This window comes from Delphinus delphis, chromosome 4 (genome assembly GCF_949987515.2).
Source record: "Delphinus delphis chromosome 4, mDelDel1.2, whole genome shotgun sequence".
Lineage (NCBI taxonomy): Eukaryota > Metazoa > Chordata > Mammalia > Artiodactyla > Delphinidae > Delphinus > Delphinus delphis.
Window position 1 is genome coordinate 130411223 of NC_082686.1, and position 23964 is coordinate 130435186.

A 23964-nucleotide genomic window follows, 5' to 3' on the forward strand; every position below is an offset into this window, starting at 1 on the left:
GTAAAAGGACACACTGGAGGGCTGCCTGTCTGGCATGTTGTGCGGGAACTCCGTTTGATGGAATTCGAATTACTCATGAATTCATTTTTATTTGTTTTTTCACCAGCTTAGATAAAAACTCAAAGTGAATCAGTGAGTTCTTATCTCAAAACAAAATGTTTGTTTAAACATTTTTCAGAGGCACCATCTCCCTTCAAAATTAAAAGAAACAAAAAAGTCCAAACGGAACTATCACATTTCAGATACTTTTCAATCCAGAGAAGTCTGACAGTAGGTACCTTAGCTTGAAACTAATAAAGAGAGGTTTGGTCCACAGCACAGACTAAAGGATTAGGAAGTCAAACTGAAATCAATTAGCAGGTAACCAGTAGCCAGCAGTGCATCTGTTCCTTTGTGCTTGATGCTTAAAGCAAAAACAAGCAAGCCAACTATAAAATGGTGAAGATGGCTTAGGCCATATCTTTTAAGTAGTTCCCTTTGTTAATCAAGGCTTTCTTGAACTTCAAAGAAATTCTTATTGAAAGAACTCCCAAATCATTAAAGACTTATAATAAGATGTGCTTGAGGATCTAGTAGTTATTTAAAAATACTTCCAGGAAAGAAAGTTTTTGTAAAATCTAGGGGCTTAATCTTCTGGTATAATGAAATTAATTGAGTGAAATTAGGATGTTTCTGATACCTCTGCCAGTCTGAAGCCAAAATGAATTCATTATCCCTGAACACATGTATATAGCAATCAATGATTTCACTAACTTAGAAGCCAAGAAACAAAGTATTAACAATTGTATTTGTTCAGAGAAATAATTTAATTATATTTAAGTGAATCAAATAAAAAAGCAATATATGAAAAGTCATTAACTGAACAGAATATTTCTCAAAGCCCGGTGTATATAATATTCTGTAGCAAGGAAATGACAATGTGTTGAGAAGAAATGGCACAAGTGAAACCTTGAAAGTCTCCTTAAACTCGTATCCATGCAAATATGAATCTTTAAAAGAGAATATAAGTTAGCAGCTATAGATACTATGCAACTTTACATGATGTATTTCAACAACTATGTAATAAAATTAAAACAAAGAAAAGAAGTGGGAGGATTTGCAAAGCTGACGAACTGGTTGAGTTCCATGAAGGCCCTTGTTGCAGGATCAGCCCCTTTGCAGGCCCAGGCCCTTACTAAGAACAAGGTCAGCGACTCTGGTTCCATCTCCAGTCAGTCTCACGTCTGGTGAGCTGCCTCTGACCCCAGCTGTAGTGAGTGGGTTCCTACCTTGTCCCCTGGGACCTCACTTCTGGCTCATTCCCTAGCTATGGAAATTGAGTTTCTGCTTTTTCTTCCCCGTCTTCTGGGACTGAAACCCAGCTTAATTCTTAACCTCATTGCCTTTTGCCTGAAGAACTTTCTTGGATCACCACACTGTCTGCTGGGTACAGCCCCCTCGTCACAGCTGCCTGCAGTTCCTTGTCCCTGTGTAGCTTCTCTCCATTACTCTTAGCCAGGAACTTCCTCTGTTGCTGATTCCTTGTGGTCTATCTAAAATAAGATTCAGTCTCACTGGATTGGCTCAGACTGCTTCTACCTGAGCCCAGTTTATGTACATGACACACATTTTATATGGAAGAAAAATGTTTCTTCATTTGCTGAGGAAGAAACAGCTCACTAATGTTATATGCCAACACAGAAAGCCAAGGATCCGGCTTTTCCCTCAACCATCAGCCAACCACACCTATTAATTTTAAAAACTTAAGGAGGGAGGAATCAGTTCTTTGTCTTGTTTTATTTAAATATAAGAAAATCTAATTAAGTGTTGAAAGTTCAAAATTTTTCAGATACTGCCTATCCGACTTTAAATGAACAATAAAAGCCATTTTTATTCGAGTGTAGTAACAGGCATAAGAAACCAGTATCAAAATATTTTAAGATCTGATAAAGTAAAAGTATGGCTTTTAAATAACAGGTGGTGATAATTTCCTAACAGAAGACTTAACTGAGAATGAAGGATTCTTTTGGAGTGTCTGTTATGAACTAGTCATTGTGCAAGGTGTTGGAATTAGAATCGTTGCTGTGGGTAGAGGGTGTACCTATAATTATCATTGTTTTTATATTCTGCGGATTACCTGGTAATATACTTTGAGCTATTTCTTAGAAACTGCACATCTCATACTGATAACTTATTTCATGGTTGATGGTCTAAGGCTCCATCTCTCACCTAGCCATACAGTCATACGAATGATGCCATGATGTATGAACCTTACAGAAGAGGTCGTCCCGCAGCTTAACATCTGCAATCCACGAGAACTCTGTCTAGATTCATGGGGACACCTTGTCCAAACTAGGGCTCCTGAAAGCCTAAGTTGACTTGGCAAGGGCATGTGTTGAAGAGATGATTTGGAACTTTTTGACCAGCCATACAGATAGATTGAGGATGAAAGGACCCGCTTCTATTAGATGCCCAAGATAAGGACTTCTAGGACAAGGCTGGCTGTTTCCTGCAAGCTCAGCAAGAGTAAATCTTTCTTCCCATGATCAGATCTCTTTCCTAAACTGGACAGGGTGACAAAGGCCAAGCCCCTGACTATTAGTTCCCACAGGTCTCTTTCCACCAATCAAAGACAGGTAGGGTTCCTCCTGGGATTCTGAGGCCCTGGGGATCTAGCTCTTCATTCTTTATCTATCCTGTGTCCTTCCTTCTGAGAATGGCCTATCTTTCCACACTCACAGAGAGCCGCTCTACACTCCAGTCCTCTTTCGGTTGCCTCTTTTATCAAGGCTGTCACTCACCTTCTCTGCCTGGACCACAACTCTGTTCCTGACTCACATATCTGTTGAATGAATGAAGGAATGAAATGGCTTCCCTCTTCCATCTTTGCCTAGCTAACTCTTTCGCTCCCAGCACATCCTGTATGCTTACCCATGACTCACGTCTCACTTGTAGTTAGTTGTGCAATGTCTAGTTTTGCCCCTGTAATAACTATTTCTATCTTACTTATCACTCTGTTTCCAGCAGCTAGCAAGGTGCATGGCACATAGTAAGTTGTCAATAAATATTGGTTGCATAAATGAATATTTAATTTATTTTTTATATTTATTCTGTCAGGTTCCTTATCTTGGTCACAAAACCAATGTTGTCTAGGCAAGGTGTTTGTTAGGGCACCTGATACACAAATACAGCAGCAAAGAAGTGGTCTCATTCGGGCTTTGTCTCACATACGTAAATTAGATTTCTCAGTTCTGTATCTCCCTCTCAAACTCTTTTCTGTCTGATCTATCTCCTTTGCTAGCAGTAAAGTCAATTACTCTCTTCCTTGGTTGTTTAATTTACCTAGTTAATTCTACCCTCCTAAGCTAGAACTGGGTCAACAAGGAAACAGTTTCTGTATGCATTTCTCTTTCCCACTATTTTCCTGTTTCAGGGAGATTTTTCAACTAATCTCCTACTCAGGTAAGCATTTCCAGCTCCCTGCGACCAAAATCTCCATTAGTCTGGGCTTTCTTTTCCAATTCCAGTTCTCTCAGAGCTTCTTCCTTCTCAGTAACTCATCTCTGCTCTCCTTTAATGAGGCCCTGTGCTCGCCTTCCCTTGAGTGTCTCTGTTTGGCTAAGTGCTGCTGGTTTTTGACCATCGTCCTCGAAGGTTCCTCTATCCCAGGTTGCTTCACTCATAGTACGCTCATTCAGACTCCTGGTCAGCTCACACATACACGCATAATAAGCTTATTTATAGATGCACACTGCAAGTGACTCCTTACCTCTAAGTTACATAAAATAGGAGCTTTACTTGTCAACTGAATACTACATAAGTTCAGGAATTGGAAATGAGAACAGAGCATAACAACCCTTCATTTCTAGATATAGTTACACTATAGGAGTTCATATGCATCATAAAAGAAACAGTCTTGTGTCAGAGGAAGACCTGCAAATTCTGTGAGGGCAGGGATTATATCTGTTTATTCGCCATGACATATATTCAGATCCCAATAGTGTCAGACATGTAGGGGTACTCAAAAATCGTTGTTGAAATGAAATGAAAAGTTTCAGAGTCTTTTCATGGTCCACAGGGAAAAAAATCTTTTTGGAGAAGACAAATGATTTAGCATAACCCTCTGGGTCTTCTATAATAGAACAGAGATACATATTCATTAAAAAAATATAAACATGTGGAGCCTAATACCACCTTGTGTCAACTAAATGCCTAGTTTGTTAATACATACTAAATTTCATAGTGCCCACTGGAGAAGAGTTTTTTTTTTGTTTTTACAATTTTGACCTCGTTTGAGGTAGCATTCTACAGCACCAGTGACCCAGCTAATCCTTTTGCTATGATCTTCTTGTACCACGCCCTAACCAAAATTGATGCAAAGGCAGAATGTTTTGAGTTACTCTCAGTAATTACGTATTACTGAAGTTGGACTGATCATTTCTGTTCAACAATGTGATCCAAAATTGCAAAATGTTTAAATGGGAGAAACATGGGTATGTAATTTCATTGCTTCCTCTTCAGAAACATCCACCAGTGTCCAGGAAGCTTGGGATCTAACTGATGAGAGTTACTTAGGGAACAGTGTAGCCTTTTCATAACCTTCTATATCTTTCCTTAAAAAAGGAACATTATTATTCATTAACTTTATAATCAACACACAGCCTTGATAACTTATTTTAAGTGATATATTGTATTTAAATTGCAGTATAATCTCTAATAGCTTTTTGCCAGCAAAGACTCTTTTTGGATTTAAAATGCAAATTGCACTTGAAAAAGAAAATTTATTTTTAGACTTACGACACTTTAACTTAACTGTAACACAGTTTCAGGGCTTCCATTTGTTCACAGAATGTTTCTGGTTGTCAATTTTGGAGGAATCCCTACTGGAAAATTATTGAATGTCCTCTCTTGGCTGTGAGCCATTCATTTAAATGGGCTATGAGATAAGGCTGAAGAATTTCACTAGTTTGGGGAGAGCCAACTAAAGATTATTACTCTAGGTCCATTAGACTTGAGATTTCTGTAATTATCTCAACAAGTGCTAGGGTCAGATGAGGTGAAAAAGTTTATGTAGCTATGCTCATGTTATGGAGCAATAAAATCTTAATTGGGCATCAGAAAGACAGTGATTGCTACATAATTTAATTTGGATTCTCTCTCTGTGGAGCTTCCAAAATTTTTTTAATGCTATTTGGAGTTACAGAAGGATGATACTGTAGAAAAACATCAGTTTAAAATTAGACCTAGACTCTATCTAAAGTCATATTGGTGGCTTTGGGCATGTAACCACTCTATGCCTAGGTTTCCTTAAAACAGAGGTAACATGTCCTATTTATAGAGCAATGGGAAGATATCATAAGGAAGAAATATAATCAAAACCAGAGAAGCAGTTTAACATCATAGTTAAGAGCCTAGGCTTTGGCCACCAGACTGCTTGAGGATAAACTTCAGTTTTGCTACTTACCAACTGTGTGACTTTGGATACAGATTCCTTACCATCAATTTCTATAGCTAGAAAGTGGGGACAAAAATATTGTTACCATATACAGTTTAAATGATAAACAAAGTCAAGGAATTTAGAAAATTGACTCGCGTGAAGTAAGCACTTGGCGCCTGACACAGGTCAAACATTGACTTGTTATTATTATTATTACATAAGCATCTTTGGCTGAACCCTAATGAAAATCCTATAGTTTACATTTTGCCTATAAATCTGACAGTGAGTTTATCTGTAAATCTGATAGCAACTGGATTCCAGGTTAACTATGTATAGCTTGTGCCTATGTGTATGTGGGTGTGAGTGTGCGTTTGTGCTTATGCGTTCAAGGTAAATTGGTCACATGTGTACATGAAATACAATTATAAACTACTCCTCAAGCTAAAACACAAAAAATAGGTCTCCTTTCCTGAGAATTGCAGCTCTACAGAAAAAATTCACTATCTTGGAACTTGCCTCAAATCTACCTGTGTAAATACACAGATAATTTCTGCACAGTTATATAGAGATGACTTTTCTTGGTGCTGACCAATTGGGCTAGTGCAAGACTTGACCTTGGCTTAGCTGGAACTTACCCAGTGGCTGACAGGGAGTGTTTGACTAAATGATTAACTAGCAGTCCTGATTACATCCAGCATTGGGTGTTCCCTCCCATTCTTCCCCCCAACCTTTCTTCAACCAAGATATCACAAAAGCAATTTGAAACAGGGATTTCGTTTAAAAGGGAGGATTGGATTTTGCAAGAATCCAGAATGTTTGTAATGAAAACTGTTTGGTTTTATTAGTATTAGTTGGTGTGCTTGCTAATATTCAGTCGTTTTCTCTTTAGGAATGGTCCCCCAGATTCTAGTTTCCACATTGTTGCCTTCTGAATGGAGTCCTTTGTGACCCATTGTGATTACATTGCATTTTCCTTGTGTTCTTTCAAAACGTTCTGACTCTGCCTTAATTTTGGTCAGGGGATGGTGGGAGGAGGGTGGCAGCGGGGAATGAGGTCAGCAATACTTTCAGAATGTTGTCAAAGGAGATTTTTAAATTGTCAAAAATTTCCTAGTAAGTAATATCAAGCTTGGTATCTATTAATAAAGCAAACATTTAGGATAGGAGTTTGGGTCAGAAATGAATGTCCTAAGGCCTTCACAGGAGCATTTGCTCCTGGGTGCCCCAGCATTTCTCTGACCTCTTCTGGACACTTCCATAGCAGTCATAAGCCAGGCTGATGATTACAGTGATTTTTAAGATACCAAAATGAAAATGTTGGGTGAAAATGTTTTGGGAGCAAAAAACCAAGGGCGTAGGCCGATTGGGAGAGAACAGAGCTGAAAACAGTTTTGCTCATAAAGGCTTCCTTAAACCTTACTTATGCAGGGCAAGAACCATCAGTGAAGAAATTGTGCCACCAAACCAGATATGTGGCATATACGTTATAAATAGATGCCTGGCCTATTTAAAATGTTCAACACCAAAATATATAGTGGCCAGGACTTTTTGAAAAATACAGTAGTAATTGAGAAAGAAGTGATTTGAAACCATTCCCACTTAATATTGTTGCTTCTTGTGCACATTTTCCTGGATATTTTTTAAAAGCCTCAAAGAAAAAATGGACAAAAGTGTAGTCAATCCTAATCATTTACAGATTTCCTATTTGCTAATTCGCCTACTGGCTAAAATTTATTTGTTACCCCCAAATCAATACTCACGGTGCTTTCGAGGTCATTTACAGACATACACAGATTGATGAAAGATTTCCATCACTCTGCACACATGTACCCAGCTGAGGTCCAACAAGGAGACTGTAAACAAGGGTCCTTCTCTCAGTCTGTTTAGTGCCACGTTTTTCACATATTCTGTGCTTTTTGTTAGTGATTTAACTGTTTAAAATGGCCCCCAAGCCTAGAGCTGAAGTGCTGTCTAGTGTTCCTAAGTGCAAGAAGGCTGTGATGTGCCTTACAGAGAAAAGACATGTGTTGAATAAGCCTCATTCAGGTATGAGTTGTAGTGCTATTGGCTGTGACTTCAATGTTAATGAATCAATGATATATATTAAATCAGAAATTAAACAGAAACAGACATAAAACAAGATTATGTATTGATCAGTTGATGAAAATACTGTGTGATCAGAGGCTCACAGGAACCTAACACTATTTTCCAAAGGTCAATGATTCAGTATTTGTTAATTCAATGTTAGTGTTGACTTTAGAACAAAACCCATCAAATAACGAGAAGCAGCCCTATTCATAATTCCTGTTAATCCATTCGCATGGGAAAGCATCAGTGATCTACTAAGTAGGGATCCACGTTAAATAAACTTAAACCCACAATTAAGTGCGAGCAGAGAGGTTCATGCTATCCACTTTATTCATTTGCTGCTTGTGGCAATCATATTTATTTGAGATTTTCATTATTTTACTGAGAGTTTCCCCAGGATTACTTGACACATGCAGAAATCTCTTTAAAACACACATGAACATTCACACACACAGCACCAGAAAAGTAGCCTCTGTGGAATGTACATGTATCAACATAGAAATATTTCTTGTGTATAGTGCCTAAAATTCTATTTTCAGTTAGCAAGCTATTGATGCTGTTGGAAAGCATGGCATATAGATAAGAAAGGGGGATCATGTGACATTGGAAGCCATTGGCATTCAAAGACAGGCCAAGGATTGCCCCTTCTTGAGGTAGACATGTAGCAGGTTTCCAGTGTATCTGGAATTCTGCCATGTCTAATCATGTCTGGCAATGAGTAGAGTGGTTGTGTCTCTGGTCTGTTGCCTCAGAGGGCCAGGAGCCTCCTAAGATAGAGAGAGCTCATCTCAGAGGAATAAAAAGTCAAGCTCAACAAAAATGTCCCTTGAATAAAGCCTTTCCCATCAGAGAAGTGATTCTGAATATAGTTCAGCTTTTGCTGTTGCAGTCTTCCCCCAAACCAGGCCCATTGGTCCTTGTGGTTCTTGGGAGAGGGAGGTATGGAGATAAAATCTAAGAGAGCTCTTCACCTGGAGGCACCATGAGCCCTCCTGGGAACTCCTCTAGGACAATGATGATGGAAGAGAGGCATTCTCCCTGTATCACAGGGCTCCAACCCCAGAGGTTATGGATGGGGTCTGGGGCAGGAGGTAGTAGAGGTAAAGCCAGTATAGAGAGTGGAGACCTGAGGAGAGTGGACTTGTACAGGAGACACACGTGTGGCTCCCTGCCATCCTGTGCCAGGGACTCAGAAGGGACAATTGTACTTAGAAATATGGGTTGTCATGACATGGGCCCATTTGTACTTACAGACTGGAAAGGCAAGAAGAAATAGGCCTGATTCATCTAAGTATGGGACCGTCTTTACTTCCTGATATTAGATTCCCCTGTTTTCATTTTCCGTGTTTCTCTATTGTCTAATCTGATAGTTCTCCCCTGGATGGACATTAGAATCACTGAGGAAGCCTTAAAAAATGCCTAGACCACCTCAAAGATTCTGATTTAAGTGATCAGGGATCTATCCTTGGCATCTGTATGTTTAAAGGCTTCTAAGGTGATTCACATGGTTAGCCAGGGTTGAAAAATACTGCTGTACAACATATCACTGAGAATTTTCACCCTCCATCATCCATCCTGTTCTATCCAGAGGAAGGTTAGGCAAGAACCCTGCTACGTGTCCACCTCAAGAAGATGCACTTCGGGGTGTGCCTTTGAGTACGAAACGCCTCCATGCCACTTTCCTGTCTGTTTGCCCCACTGTGAAGAATTCATCTGTTTTTTACCCTTTCTTCCCGGCCACTACAGACTCCAAATTCTGCTGCTTTCTTCTTCCGTGGACTCAGCACTAGTTGCTGGTGATAAGGCTGACACTGAGGAGGGAGGGACGCTGTGGCGACAGAAAGGCAGGGAGCAGACAAAGTAAAGAAGGGGGCGTGGCAAGGGGAGAATAAAGGCTAATTGGGAAAGTGGAGGAGGAGAAAGCAATGGAGCATGCTCACTGCTTCTCACACACTCCCACCTAATGTAGCCAAAGTGTGGAGGGGAGAGGGTGAGCTTGGAGCCACGCACACCTAAGTGCAAGTCCTGGGTTTCCATCATTTACTAGCTGCTTGATCTTGGGGAAACTACTTATTCTCGTACAACAAACAAGTGGGAAAGCTCAGGGATTCAAAACAAGTCTGCCTGATTTAAGCACTCCAAACACTTTCTCAGCTTATACAGCATGTCCTAATCCATACCCTCACAATAGACCCTGGTAATGAATACAGTAATTAATAACATCCCAGATGGTAGTTGAGCTTGTTTTTAAATTCCTATGATCAAATAAGTTGGGGAAATGTTACAAGAAGATTAGTTGGGGAAAAAATGATGTGCCACTTATTATCAGCGTAGAACATTCAGAATTGTCATTCATAAGAAGTAAGCTCATTACTAATAGATTACTTTTCTTGTCTTTATGTGACTATTTTCTTGAATTAAAAACAAACTTTTTTCTTACTGCAAAAGCAACACATGTTCACCTAATACAAATTGGAAAATAATGATAAGCAAATAAAACAAAATTAAACACACTCATAATCCCTCCACCCAGATATAACTGCTGTAAAGGCCTTTTAGACTTTCTTTGTCTATACAGATTTTCAAAAATCGTAATATACACTTTCTTTCACTTTATAAACATCTGGTCAACAGCATTCCACGCCAATACGTTGGCCTTTACTACATCATTTTTTATGTCTGCTTACTAAGGTGAAATAATTTTATTTGTTTTTAAACCACATTTGTTTACTCAGATGTCAGAAACCCACAGATAAGGAAACATCTGAAGAGCCCAGGTGTGTCTTTGTGGAGAGGTTGAGTAATTCAACGTGCAAAATATAAAACCAATTTTAACCAGTTTGACGGTGGTGCGTCTGTTTCCTATGGCCCGTCTACCCATGAGTCTACCGCCAACTTCAAAGAAAAGTCAGCACAGAGGGGGTCCAGAGGATAAGGTGCAAAACGAGAATCAAACCCATGATAAGAGATTAAAGGAAGGTTGATCAAGGCCCCAGCATAAGAGTGCTAGCCCATGACTTGCCTTGGCCCATGGCCCCAAAATATTCATCAGAGCAGAGCTCTCTTTGAAGTGATTGGAAGCGCCTGTGCTCAGATGAGCTCTCTGGTCAAAGTGGCATAGAAGGGGTTGGCAGAGCTGCCTCTCCCTCTCTTGTCTTCACAACCCTCACAAATTGCTTGAATGCTGCTTCTTTGGTTTGTTGTCCAGATGTAAGTAGTGTAACTGGGTATCAAGTGAGCAATTCAACCTAAGAGGGAAAGGATCAACTTTTTCCATTATGGGAGATGTGGGAAGTAGGGCTGCAAGAACGTGGCAGTGGACTTGCGCTCATGAGCATGGAACTGCAGCCACTGCTCGTCCTTTTCAGGCAAGGCAGGTGGTACTTCCAGAGAGGCAGTGAGACTTGTTCATTCCTCTCCCTGTTCGTTCTACTTGCTCGTTACTTGTTTGCTGCTCTCCCAAATAGGAGTTTTTGGCTCTTTGTGGTGTTAGGACATAAACCATCCATTTCCTCAGAGAAGAGAGGAAAATAGAAGTGCTCCCAAAATGGCAGTTGCCTTTACAACATTCAGCTTACATTTTTAAAAGTATGTTAAAAGACAAGAGTTATATAAAATTGCTAAAAATGTGTGCTTAGAATGTCTTTAGGTAGCAGTTCTTTCAGGCTCCAATTTTCTGGTTTTTCACTCTACACGATAATCTTCTGTTCTTTAGGGTCTTTATTTTTACTTCCCCTGTCATCTAATCTTCATTTCCTTCAAAGTGCAAGGGATTTGCATTTTCTCTCTACCTTTTTAAGGTCAATTTCTTACTCTTTACTTGAGGTTTCAAGTTAGAAATTTTACTGACAAGTCTTTACTGAGCACAACGTTAGGCCCTGAGAGAAAACTGGAAAATGTATCTCCTCCTTTACTGGAACCACAGTCCCGGTGAAGAGACAATGGATTTTCCAACAAAAAAATGAATGTGATGTCAGCCGATATGGGCTTTGTAAGGACGATCCTTCATGAAGAAGGAGAATTTGAACTGGGCCTTGAATATACCTGAATTATGGTCAAAGTTACAGAAGCAGAGAACTGTAAGGTGTTTCATAGCAGAAAATGAATACATTCATTAAATTGGGGCAGATGGCTCATGTTAGAAAGTAGTGAAAGAAGCTTCACTAGGTATAGTGAAGTAGAATAGTTCAGAACTATAGTTCATAGTTAGAATGTGCTGTGACTCTGGATTTTATTATGAATGCAAGAGGATTATACTGAAAACTTGGAAGTGGAAAATAGCGTACTGAAATGACAGGACAATGTGAATCTGACTGACACACAGGATGAATGGGGTGGGGAGAGACCCGGGGCCATAGTTTGGTTGAAAGGGCATGAATAGAGCCTGAGAGAGGAGGGCCCAAGAAAGAATAGAAACTGGGACCTGGAAGGATGGATGGACTCTGGAGGCTGTGAAATGAGAGCTGGTCTGACCTGCAGGAGCTGGGGAGGGGGGCGTGTAGGAGGAGGGAAGAAGAGGCTCACTGATGATTCAGTAATGTCATCACACATAAACTTAACTGCATGACTTTTACTGAAGTGCTAGGTGATGGGATTACAAAGAGGTTAAGTTCATCAACAGAATGGTTAGGAAGACACAGTAGGTATTCACCTGAGAAATTCAAAGTAGCCTCATCTAAAGCCTCTTTAAGACTGAGTGAGGCAGTGAGCTCTCAGGAGTTCAGAGAAAGAAGTTTTCCCTAAAGTTTGGAGTCATGGGAGCTTCAGGAAGAGATGGGACATAAGATGAACCTTGAATAGTGGGTAGAATTTGGAAAGAATGGGAGGAGGAGTTAAAAGGGTGGGGTGAGGGGGAGAGAAACAAAGGCATGAGGTAGAGAAGCACAGGAGTGTTTGTGGCACGTGGAGTTAGCCCATCTGGCTGGAGCAGAGTTTGTATGAAAACTCAGAGAGGAAAAAAAAAGAGAAGGTAGAGACTTTTGATTAGCCAAGTTAAAGAGTTTGTAATTTAACCTGGGCAACGTCAAGCCACTGACATTTTTGAGCAAGGGAGTGGCCAGAGCAAAAGGGTATTTGGTGAAGTTTAATCTGTGAACGATGCTCAACATATGTATAAAAGTAGGGAGACAATACTAGCAAGAGGAGTAGTTAGATGAGTTCTGGTCAAAAGGGATGAAGATGTAAAACTGATCATCTAAAGAGTATAGAAAAGAGGCAAAAGAGTTACTGATAAGCCCAAGGGAGAGCAAGAAATACAGAATTTTACTCGAGATTTCAAACACCGAAGGCTGTGATAACGATTGTGCTGTAGACCGAAGTATGAACGTCCAGAGAGGACTGGTTTGGAGGCAGCCCAGAGAGTTTAGTCTTAAAGAGATGGAACCTGAGATGACAGCCAGGCAAACGTGTCCAGAAGCGGGGGCTCGAGGCTCAGCTGAAAGACAGATTTACCATTCCAAGTTGGAAAATTCCACAGAGCTCAGCAATTCTTAAAAGTGTTTAATTAACTTATTTATTCAGAAAGTGAAGTATTTTCAGAAGCTCACTTGAGAATTTATACTCTCTTGATGCAGATGAATTCTCAATTGCTCTTTTGTTTTCCTTGCGAAACAGTTCCACTTGTATGAGAAAGAACGAGGGGAGGGCAGTGGAAGGGTTTCCTCACTATTCCAGGTGTAGAAGTTGTGGGCATTGAGCCTCCTGTGCGTAATATTCTTCTCTTCAGTGGTAATACTTTATGAAGATTTTATACATCTTTCTGTCAATTGCCACACCCACCACAGTCAGTGTTTTGCACACTGTAAATACTCAGTGTTGGTTGATTTGCACTTTCGTCATAAATCTCAAAGATAAAATAGTGGACATAAGAAAAACTAACAAGCTTACAGCTAATCTTATAATGACAGACTCTACATAGACAAATGCAGAGCGGATATCAAATTTGAATTGCAAAAATTTTGTAAGCGAAGTACAAGAAGCAATCACTGTAGCTTCAGATCTTTACTAAAACGATAAAATCCATTAACAATCCCACATGCCTTGGAGCCAGCCTCCTAGACATTCAAAGGTCACAGCACCTTGAAGAGCGGAGTCAGCAGCCCAAGTTATCAGAGTGAAGAGTGACTCCAGGCCCAGGACGGCTAAGGCAGACCTTTATTCTTTTTTTTTTTTTTTTTTGCGGTACGCGGGCCTCTCTCTGTTGTGGTCTCTCCCGTTGCGGAGCACAGGCTCTGGACGCGCAGGCTCAGCGGCCATGGCTCACGGGCCCAGCCGCTCCGCGGCATGTGGGATCTTCCCGGACCGGGGCACGAACCCGTGTCCCCTGCATCGGCAGGCGGACTCTCAACCACTGCGCCACCAGGGAAGCCCTGCATTCATTTTTTCATCTGACATAGGAACTAGCAAGAAGCTCAGTTATTTAAAGGAGGGGGTGAGATATAGGATAGGAGGACCCAGACCTCTCAAGAATAAAACCAACCAACTACAGTAAAGGAAGGAGGACTATACACAGATAATATTCGTCATTCTACCTGAATCCACGGTTACACAAGTAAAAAGAGGAGCATCAGTCTGGTTGACTAGATCATAAAGAAGCAATGTGTCTCTTTTTTCCCCTTCCAAACTTACAAAAATGCACCCTTCATTTTATCTTATCCTTTCTCTGGTCTTTCAGCCGCTCGACTGATCCAGAACATGGATGCCACTGCTGAGCCTTGTACAGACTTTTTCAAATACGCCTGCGGAGGCTGGTTGAAACGCAACGTCATTCCTGAGACCAGCTCCCGTTACAGTAACTTTGACATTCTAAGGGATGAATTAGAAGTCATTTTGAAAGGTTAGTGGAGTTTGTGTCTATGCATCAAAGATTTCTCTCTTAATATATCCATTTCTTAAGATACAGCTCTTAGCGATTACACGGAGTATCGCAAAAGACTAAAGTCGATAATCCCTCCAAGGTTTGTGGACCACCACTGAGTCACTCTGAGGGTGGTAGACGCTGAAATGGGTATGTTGGTATCTCTTAGCATTCCTGCTTTCATTTGTAGGTACACACGATAAAGCTCTATTATCCCTGGAGATGGGACCTTTATGCCATTTTACAGAAGAAATTAAATTATTGCCAGTAAACACCACCTGCATGTTCTTTCTACCCTGGCCCTGTGTTGAGGTCACTGTGAGATGTTACTGAGATTTGCCTTCCCAGAGTAGGTATATCTGTTCTAACCCAGTTAAGACACTCTCCCTGGGAAGTTGAGAAAGCAGTGTCTAGTCCTTTGCTATCCTCCATTCTCTGTTCTCCTCTTTTAGAAGTTACTTTGTAAAAAAAAAAAAAAAAAAAAAAATTCGCTATTTTCTAATATCCAAACAAGAAGAACAGTACATTCATTTCATCTGGAGCATGGACAGTACTATCACACAAAGACAGTTATTTTCAAACCATCAAGAAGACTATCACATTAAATTCCAAATTCCTCTGTAGTATTTGTTTTCTTTTTAATGTCCATTTCCAAAAAGTAACTTCTCTGTGGAACATCACTGTTCACACACACACACACACACACACACACACACACACACACACACACACACACACACACAAAAAGCTAAGCTGGGTGATGAAACTAACTCTCAGTTCTGCACCAGGAATAATGATCTGGTGTAAGGGGTTTGGTTTTTCCTATAGGGTTTTGGAATGGGAGATGTGTGAACATATGTACAAAAGTTTTTTTTTTAACCAAACCTGCATTGAAAATGTTAATTGCAGCTGCAAATAAGCAATTATACTGATGTGTTTTATCAATACCCTATTTCAGATGTCCTTCAGGAACCCAAAACTGAAGACATAGTAGCAGTGCAGAAAGCAAAAACACTGTATAGATCTTGTATAAATGAATGTAAGTGCTCTGTATTTTATTTTATTAGGAGTGTGCCAAAATATGCATAGTCTTCATAATATATTTATATTCATTATTTTCAAAAGCTGCTATTGATAGCAGAGGCGGAGTTCCTCTACTCAGACTGTTACCAGATATATATGATTGGCCAGTAGTGACAGAAAACTGGAACCAAACATATGGTAAGGCAATTTTCCTTCTTTTAAAAAAAAATTATTTCCATATAAAATCTGTTATTATTACAGTATCATATTAATGCACTAAAGCATCTAATGATATACTTCACCTTTCATTGCTTTAGGCTCTTCTTGGACAGCTGAGAAATCTATTGCACAGCTGAATTCTAAATATGGGAAAAAAGTCATTATTAATTTCTTTGTTGGCACCGATGATAAAAACTCTATGAACCATGTAATTCATGTAAGTTTGTGTGGCCAACAGCCAAAGTTACTTTAAATTGCAGTAAAACTTCCACACACATTGTTGTTATTGATATTTAGAAATAATGCATATTCTCATTTGAATTGCATGAGCAAGGTGGTAATAAGTTCAAGGACAGATGCCTGGATTCCCAATTTTGAAAGTGTTTTCTTGATGCTGTGGTTTAGACATTCAACTCTCCTTCCTGCTACCTTTGTTTTAGATACCTCTCCCTTTATAAAAACAAATGATAAGAAAGGAAAGACTCCAGGTCTCTCCTGTTTAGAAAAAGCACCTGATTTCTCTGTATGTTCATGAAAGGAGCATGGTCTGGTTTACATAAGTAATACAGGTCAGAAATTAGAAATTCCTAATTGATTCCAAAAAGATCGTAGAAATGGGATTTTTAACACAATTTTGGTTCTTGCTAAAGGATGTCTGTACTTTTTTCTCAATTAAGGTAAACAGAATCCCATTCTTTTTAAGTGGCTTTATTTGATTTTTTTAAAGTGTAAGCCACTCATTTAGGTTTACCTAGGACAAGATTTACTTAACTGAGTATGTTCGGAATAGAGTGAAACATCTAGGGACTTTTGTTTAGTCTCCTGTAAAAGAAACTAACCAAAAGTTGCAGGTCACAGAAGCATAATTATGTCACTGTTGCATAAATCTTTATAGTCATTTTTATTAAAATCATGAAAGAGACTGAACCCAACTCTTGCCTACAGTGGACCCCTTTCTCTCTTCCTACGTTCTCTCCTTTGGCTCTCAAGTGCCAGTATCCTGCATGATCGCCATGAGGGGGTTTCCTAAGGAGGGTCAGGAGGTTGAAGAAGGGGCAGGGCTCTTCCCGTGGGGATGCCTTTTGGCTCTTTCCTTACTAGTCCTCTGGGTTCTGTTTCTTTTGTATTGGCCTGGCCCTTTACAGCTGCTAGGATTCTCACTCTCACCCATAAATGCTCTAGTTTACCTCATCCATCTTACCGTGCGGCGCGTAAGAGGGACTCTGACAAAGCCGCGAGTATGTCCACAAGTTTTTGCTAGGTATCCAAGGTGTCCAGAAGTTTCTGCTAGGTATCCAAGGTGGACTGGACACACTAGAACCGAGATGAGTTACCTCTTTCACACACTCAGCTGGCAGCTGGGTCTGCTGGCGTCCTGAGCAGGACAGCTTTGGAGAGAACTGAGGAGGAATCTCCTCTATCCCCTTAGGGTAGAGGATCTCAAAATAATCAAGATTTCTGCTAGCTTAGAATTTCTTGACTTACCATAGAGGTTTTCCACCTTTTTTTTTTTTTTTCTGTCCCAATTAAGGGTGGGGGTAGAAGAGAATGTCCCTCAGGGAGCATATTAGAATCTCAGGAAGCCGAAATGTCCTGTAAAAGTGTAATGCTCCCTAGTCCTAGATTCTAACATGTATTTGTTCACCTCCCCCTTTGTTATGCATTAAAAATCCTTCCCCGTGTGTGTTTTTTTTTTGTTCAAGATTTCTTTGGTTTTTCTCGAATATCTGCAGCACAGACTTCCAGATTATCTAGCTACCCATCAGTTTAACACTTGGAAGCAGTAGCGTGGAAACCATTTCCTATGTATTCACTCAGTGTCTGCTTGTTACCCTTATAAAGAACAAGAATGCTAGGATCTTTTTTGTTTTTTTAACATCTTTATTGGAGTATAATTGCTTTACAGTGGTGTGTTAGTTTCTGCTATATAACAAAGTGAATCAGCTATGCATATACATATATCCCCGTATCTCCTCCCTCTTGCGTCTCCCTCCCTCCTACCCTCCCTATCCCACCCCTCCAGGCGGTCACAAAGCACCGAGCCGATCTCCCTGTGTTATGCGGCTGCTTCCCACTAGCTATCTATTCTACATTTGCTAGAACACTAGGATCTTGCTCATACATAGATAGGCGTGCTTGTAATTTGTCCAACTGTTCTATATCAACTGAATATTTTCTTCTTCGCATATTTTTGTATAGATTGACCAGCCTCGACTTGGCCTGCCTTCCAGAGACTACTATGAATGCACTGGAATATATAAAGAGGTAAAAACAAAAACAGAAATCCAACAAAATAAAATGAAACTACAGAATTTAAACTTAACGCTCTATGTCCTTCACTCAGGCAGATACTGAAAATCACACATAATAGTGAGCTTCCTTTGACTGAATGAATATTCTAAACTAAGAAACAAAGAAACTTGAAATTCCTTGTTCGTGTCTTGACCTTAGTACTTAAGTCACGTGACCCATTTTGAAAAGTCAATTTTAAATGTTTTATTTTCTCTATAAATTTGATCATTTAAAAAATGAACAGGTTAATCATGGTCTAGGTCAGTGCCAGTGAGGACCAGGGAATGGTCCAGTATCAGACACATCATACTCTGCAGCACTTTTCTAGAACCTTCTGATTTGACTTTCAGAGGACTACCCAGATAGGGGCACTAGGTTCAGACAAACCTTTGCAGTCACCTTCTGATTCTAACATTCATCATACCGCACAGAACTGCTTCGCTTTGCCTCACAGCCTTGCCTCCCTCAAGCTGGTGTTGATGTGCTTTTGCTTCTTGATATAAAGGAACCATAGATGATAAACTTAGCAGTGTAATATATTATTAGGTATTTGGGGAAGGTGTTGGTTCCATAAATGTTTTCCTCATTATTTTGTAGCTCAGAAGTAAGTTAAGTTTACCTTTGATTATTCTGATGGGTCACGATGGTGGTGTGGCTGAAATTACTTCTTAATTAAAATTATTAGCTTTATATGTTTATACCGAGTGTGCATTTTGCCTCATTATTAAATTCAAAATAGCATGGAATAAGTTCATTGTAAAGTATCTTTTTGAGTAGCTACACAGCATTGAAATGAAGAAAAAGATGTATTGTAAAAGTCCACAGTTAATAACACAGACAGTCAAATGGGTATGGGACATTTGAGTTCATTACAGGTATTGTGTGGCTTGCAGCTATTGGCTTTATGAGCTGTCTAGCTGCTTCCTATTGCAGAGTTGAGGGTGAGTGAAGAATTTTGGCTCATTATACTACATTTTCATTGTCATCAACTAGGATGTTTTTCAAATTTAGGATTTTGTCCTAAAAACATAGCAAATTTGTCCAATCCTAAAAAGATGTATTTTTTTTTTTTGTATTTTAACATTCCTGATATCAAAGTATACCCACCAGTTAGTGTATACATTTAATGTGGTAAAGTTTCTTTTTTGTTTTTTTTCTTTTGGAAAGGATCCTGTTGTTAAGATGATGGTGTATTTGTGCATTTTATGTTCAACGCTATCTCATAATCGAAAAAAGGTCATAATCTAGAGCTGTCTTTCATAGGCTTGGGTCATATGGAAGCATTTTGTTTAACCTGTGGCTGTTTTTTTTTTTTTAATTTTAGATTAGATTATATTTTGAGAAATGCATATTGTATTCCTCTGGTTATTTTAAACTTAAATACCTCAGTTCCTTTTTGTTTTCTGTACTTTCCTTCCTAAAGAGAGAACAGGCCTTAAGGCAATAGAAACTCAAAGGTATTTATTCTTGTAGTTTTTACATGGCAGAATGGTATGTTTTCTTACTAATTAAGGTTACTCATGCACAGACTTTAAGAGCTAAGTGGGACATTAGAGAATTTAGTTCAACCCCTCATTTTACAAATGAGAAAACAGAGACCCAAATAAGTAAAATGATTTGCTTAAGTCATGGATTAGAAGATCTATGTGTCAGGAACATTAATTGTAAGCAATGGAAACCTACTCTAACTTAAATTCTGTAAAAAAAAAAATGTTTTCTGTTTGTCACACCTAAATGTAAAGTTCTAGGGATGAATCAGGCATGGTTGGTTCCAGGGGTTCAACTGAACCATCTTATCTCTTTTCTTGTTCTCAAGGTGCTACTTTCTTCTGTGTTGGAGTCCTTCTCTAGCAGGCTTTCTCCATTGTAGCATCAGAGATGATCCCTGGCAGCCTTACAATCCAGAAAAAAGAAATTCTATCTCTCTTATTCCTATCAGTTTCTGAGGAAAGGGCTCTGATTGTTCCTGCTTGAGCTACCTGCCCTTCTCTTGACCAATCACTGTGTCCCGGGAACTGGGCTCTCTGATTGGGTAGTTGGTACTGCCAACCCATCTCTACAGCTCAGGAAGGGAGACCCCTTGATCAATAGTTCCACCAAGAGGAAAGAGAATAGAGGGTTCTGTTATGAGCAGATGAGGAGAAATATCTACTATAGCCCTCCTCATCATGATCCTGTCTCCTGGTTCCCAATCTATTTTTCCTTCTAGATGGTGCTATTTCTATAGAAAAACCTGGAGAGCAAATCTCATTGAAAATTATGAATTAAGCCGGCTCATGTGGATGACACAAGGTGCCAAACAAGACTACATAAACACTCTTTTTCCAGGAGTTTATAATGTAAATTTAATAACACAGTGTTCCTACCAAATGTAAAATAGCTAGCTAGTGGGAAGCAGCTGCATAGCACGGGGAGATCAGCTCGGTGCTGTGTGACCGCCTAGGGGGGTGGGATAGGGAGGGTGGGAGGGAGACGCAAGAGGGAGGAGATACGGGGATGTATGTATATGCATAGCTGATTCACTTTGTTATATAGCAGAAACTAACACACTATTGTAAAGCAACTATACTCCAATAAAGACGTTACAAAAAAAAAATAACACAGTGTTCTATAGGCCAAATATTAGGCAGAAGGCCACATAGCCATCTATATAAATACTGAACAAATCCATACATTTATTTTAAAAATTGGGATTTATCTGTGTGGCACCTTGTTGTATAAAGTGTCCTTTCCCAGGAAATAAATAGAACTTCCTAAATGTCGTGGCAGACGAAACTGTTCTCAAAATGGGTTCATCAAGGAGCCACTCATGCTGGATGTCTCTTGTTAAAGAGATAGAACCTTATTTCTGAGGTATTCTGATTATCTGAAGAGATCACTTAATGACACATTGCTACCTCAAAGGACAGAAGTAGTGAGATTTGAAACAATCCTATCCCATACAAGAGTATACATTTCCATGCTAGGAAAACAATATGAAAGATACATATTGCCCATAAAAAATAATCATCCCATTCATGGAATTTTAAAATGGAACCAACCAATTACTTCATGTGAGAAAGCTCTCGCTTATTGATTCACTGAAAGGAATGACAACCTTAATTTTCTTGAAAAATCACCACCTCCAGAAGAGTCTCTGAACTCTATGGGGATGAATTGGAATTGGTCTTAAAGTTTCCCTTTCTCTACCTCTTTAGCTTTTCAAGGCTGATTGCTGCCTTGTCCTTCTTCATAAGGAATCTGCAGGTTAGGTACCCAAAATATTTGAGCATAATTGGATCACAGATATGTTTATGTTCTGTGTCTGTCTGAAAAGGTAAAATTAGCCAGGATAGTGGTTTCTGAACCTAAGGACCACTTTGTGTGTGCCAATGACAGTGCTCTGTGTAGCCACACCTTCATGTTTACGTTCTTCAAGATTCATTTTACTTATTTATACATTAACAAAACATTATTTGAACAGAGCATCTCAGGGCTAAAAGAAAAGTGAGAAAACCACTGATCTAGCAAGTGAGAGCCCTAGGAGGTAACAAAGGAGTTGGAGATTAGAAGCTATATAGTATAATGCTATGGGGCCTGGCAGGGGTGGAGGAGGCCAGAGTCATGAAGAAATTTACAGTGCTTAGAAAAATTTGATGTTCATTAAAAAAAAAAGGGAAACATTTCAGGGATGAAGATAGAGGACTTGGAATATGGCCAGAATGGTTAGAAGCCAAAAAAGAGGTGATCCGGGGCCTCTTTCAAACACAGTCCAGGGAAATTCTCTAAGCTGTACCTGCTCTGGAAAGAGCACAAGCTGAGTTTTGCAGTCCTTTAGATGAGCAGGTATTGGAACTGAGGGTAAACCTAGAGAGGATTTTGTTTGCCCACTTACCCAAAATACAAGCTCAGAGAAACTGCTCCGGACTTGGACTGCGATTAGAAATCTGATGACATAGGAGGTGAGGGAAACTTACTCAATATACTTACAATTTAACTTTATTTTTATTGAGCTTCTACTATGTGACAGATGCTTTTCTAGGCAGTAAGGATACCAAGGAAACAAGGCAGAAATGGTCCTTATTCACATGGAACTCATGTTCTAATCGGAGGAGATAGATGATAAAGAAACAAGTAAATAAATTAAAGAAACAAGATAAATGGAGATAGTGTTATAGAAGAAATAAAACTGGATGATATGATACAAGATGAATGACTGGGGGTAGGGGTCGGTGGATAATTTAGATGTGATTTGATTTGGTTTTTAAAAAGATTGCTGTGACTGCTGCTTGGTTGACTTGGTAAAACGGATCCTGCAAAGGAAGCGGCTGACCTCATTTTGTACTTTCTGGGCACCAGGTGACTAATAGTCAGGAGGTTTCACCCAGTCCACAAAACCTAAAGGAGCTTTTGAACTTGAGACTTCCTGGATATGACAAAACAAATTTTTTAGATCAACTGAACTCAGTTTGTACAAAGAACTACATGCACCTTCCCAAACATATGCAACAAACCTTAGAAGTTACACAATAAGTTCTCTCATATGAATCTGCAGGCTCTCTCATTAATAACTTGATGAAAGCCCCCACCAGTCCCCATGCTGGTCCGTAGTGGATCCTCTTGTAACCTGTGTTTCTCCTACTCCAGAGCCCTGCTAGGATTGGGGGCTGTTTCTCACTTCCTGTCCCCAGGAATGGCTGCGGGATTCTCTGTGTCTGTGCCCTTCTTTGGGGAGTAAGCCTCTGTGTTCTGGCAGCTGCATGATCCCTGACATGCTGCTTCAAGTGGGAAAAAATCCCAAGCCTTCTGAGAGGAAATATCTCTCTCCTGCTGGGGGCCCCTGTGTGTTCCCTCAGGAAACTTTTCTGTGTAACACTATTAAATAACACCACCGGCATCAGTGGCTAGGAATAAGACAGTTCTGTGACTTTTCGGTCACTGCATGCTCCACATTATGTCTTGGAAAGGGAAGGGCAGAAAATTGGTAAGAGCTAGGTGTCCCGGAACAGAAACTTTCAAAGTGAAACCCCTGGTCCATAGCTGTTGGCACACCAAGGTACAGAAATATTGGCCAACCTGTCCAGAGAGCTCTGTGTTCCTCCCTGGCACTTGCTGTTACTTATTAACAAAGATACCAAGTATGAAGGACAATAGTGGAATGGCATCACTCTCTTGCTCTTTGGCAACTCTAACAAATATCAGCTTTCTTCTAAGCAGGAGAAGTCCAACTTCTGAACAGAGCCAATATATAAATATTATTGCCTGGTCCTGCAATATGAACATAGTCCTAATTAGAGTAACAGTTCATGGTGTTGGGTACCGGTAAATATCATCTCACCAATAGTGTGTAATTTAAAAGTTCACAAAACTGCAATTAGGGATTTTACCCAACCATTTAAAACCAATTAGCGTCTTTGAACCTGCTATTATAAGCATTAGAATTTGCAGTGTTTTATTTTTAAAGGAAGGACTACATAGACATTTAGGTTTTGGGGGTTTTTTCATTTGTTTTTGTTTTTGTTTTGTCACATAAAGGATTCACTGTATCAAAGCTTCAACTAGGCTACCTTACGACTGTCGAAAAAGGTAGCTAGCTGCCTCTGACCCTTATCGTAATAACTAGTTGCTCTCTTAGTGACAGAAAAGAAAAATTGACATCTGATTTAAAAAATATCCTGGCCAATGTACTTTTTAAATGTTAAAATATGTGTTGATTACTTTTTCGCCAAATTATGACAATTGCTATTATTTGGCATTTTAAAAATCTAGAAGTATCTCAAGGAAGAAAATCAATACCTTAAGGTAGAATCATATCTTGTAGAAAGGGTTTAACAGCAGCAGTAAGCCTGGGTTCTGACAGCTACTAGATAAATTTGGAAGCCAGGAAAGATAATCAAGATACTAAGACATGTTTTAATCAGTCACATTGTAATAGGTTGCCAGGTAGTGGAGCTCATTAAAGGAAGTAGTGTATTCCATGTAAGTGTATTAAATATTCAAGCATCTCAGAAGTTCATGGTATAATATGCTTCCAGTTTTCTGGGAAACTTTACCAGCTCAGAAGACTAGAAGCATTTTCCAAAGTTCTTCT

The 23964-nt window shown here is 39.6% G+C and overlaps 1 protein-coding gene across 6 annotated transcripts in view; it reads left to right on the forward strand.

The window, feature by feature from the left end:
* The window catches only part of MME (membrane metalloendopeptidase), a 92037-nt gene that overhangs the window by 18064 nt on the left and 50009 nt on the right, over window positions 1-23964 (forward strand). For all 6 annotated transcript variants that reach the window (XM_060011459.1, XM_060011464.1, XM_060011461.1 and 3 more), the window contains 5 exons: window positions 14178-14339; window positions 15319-15399; window positions 15486-15581; window positions 15701-15819; window positions 17802-17867. In XM_060011459.1, the coding sequence (XP_059867442.1) occupies window positions 14178-14339; window positions 15319-15399; window positions 15486-15581; window positions 15701-15819; window positions 17802-17867 (524 nt within the window). The remainder of the gene's footprint in view (window positions 1-14177; window positions 14340-15318; window positions 15400-15485; window positions 15582-15700; window positions 15820-17801; window positions 17868-23964) is intronic.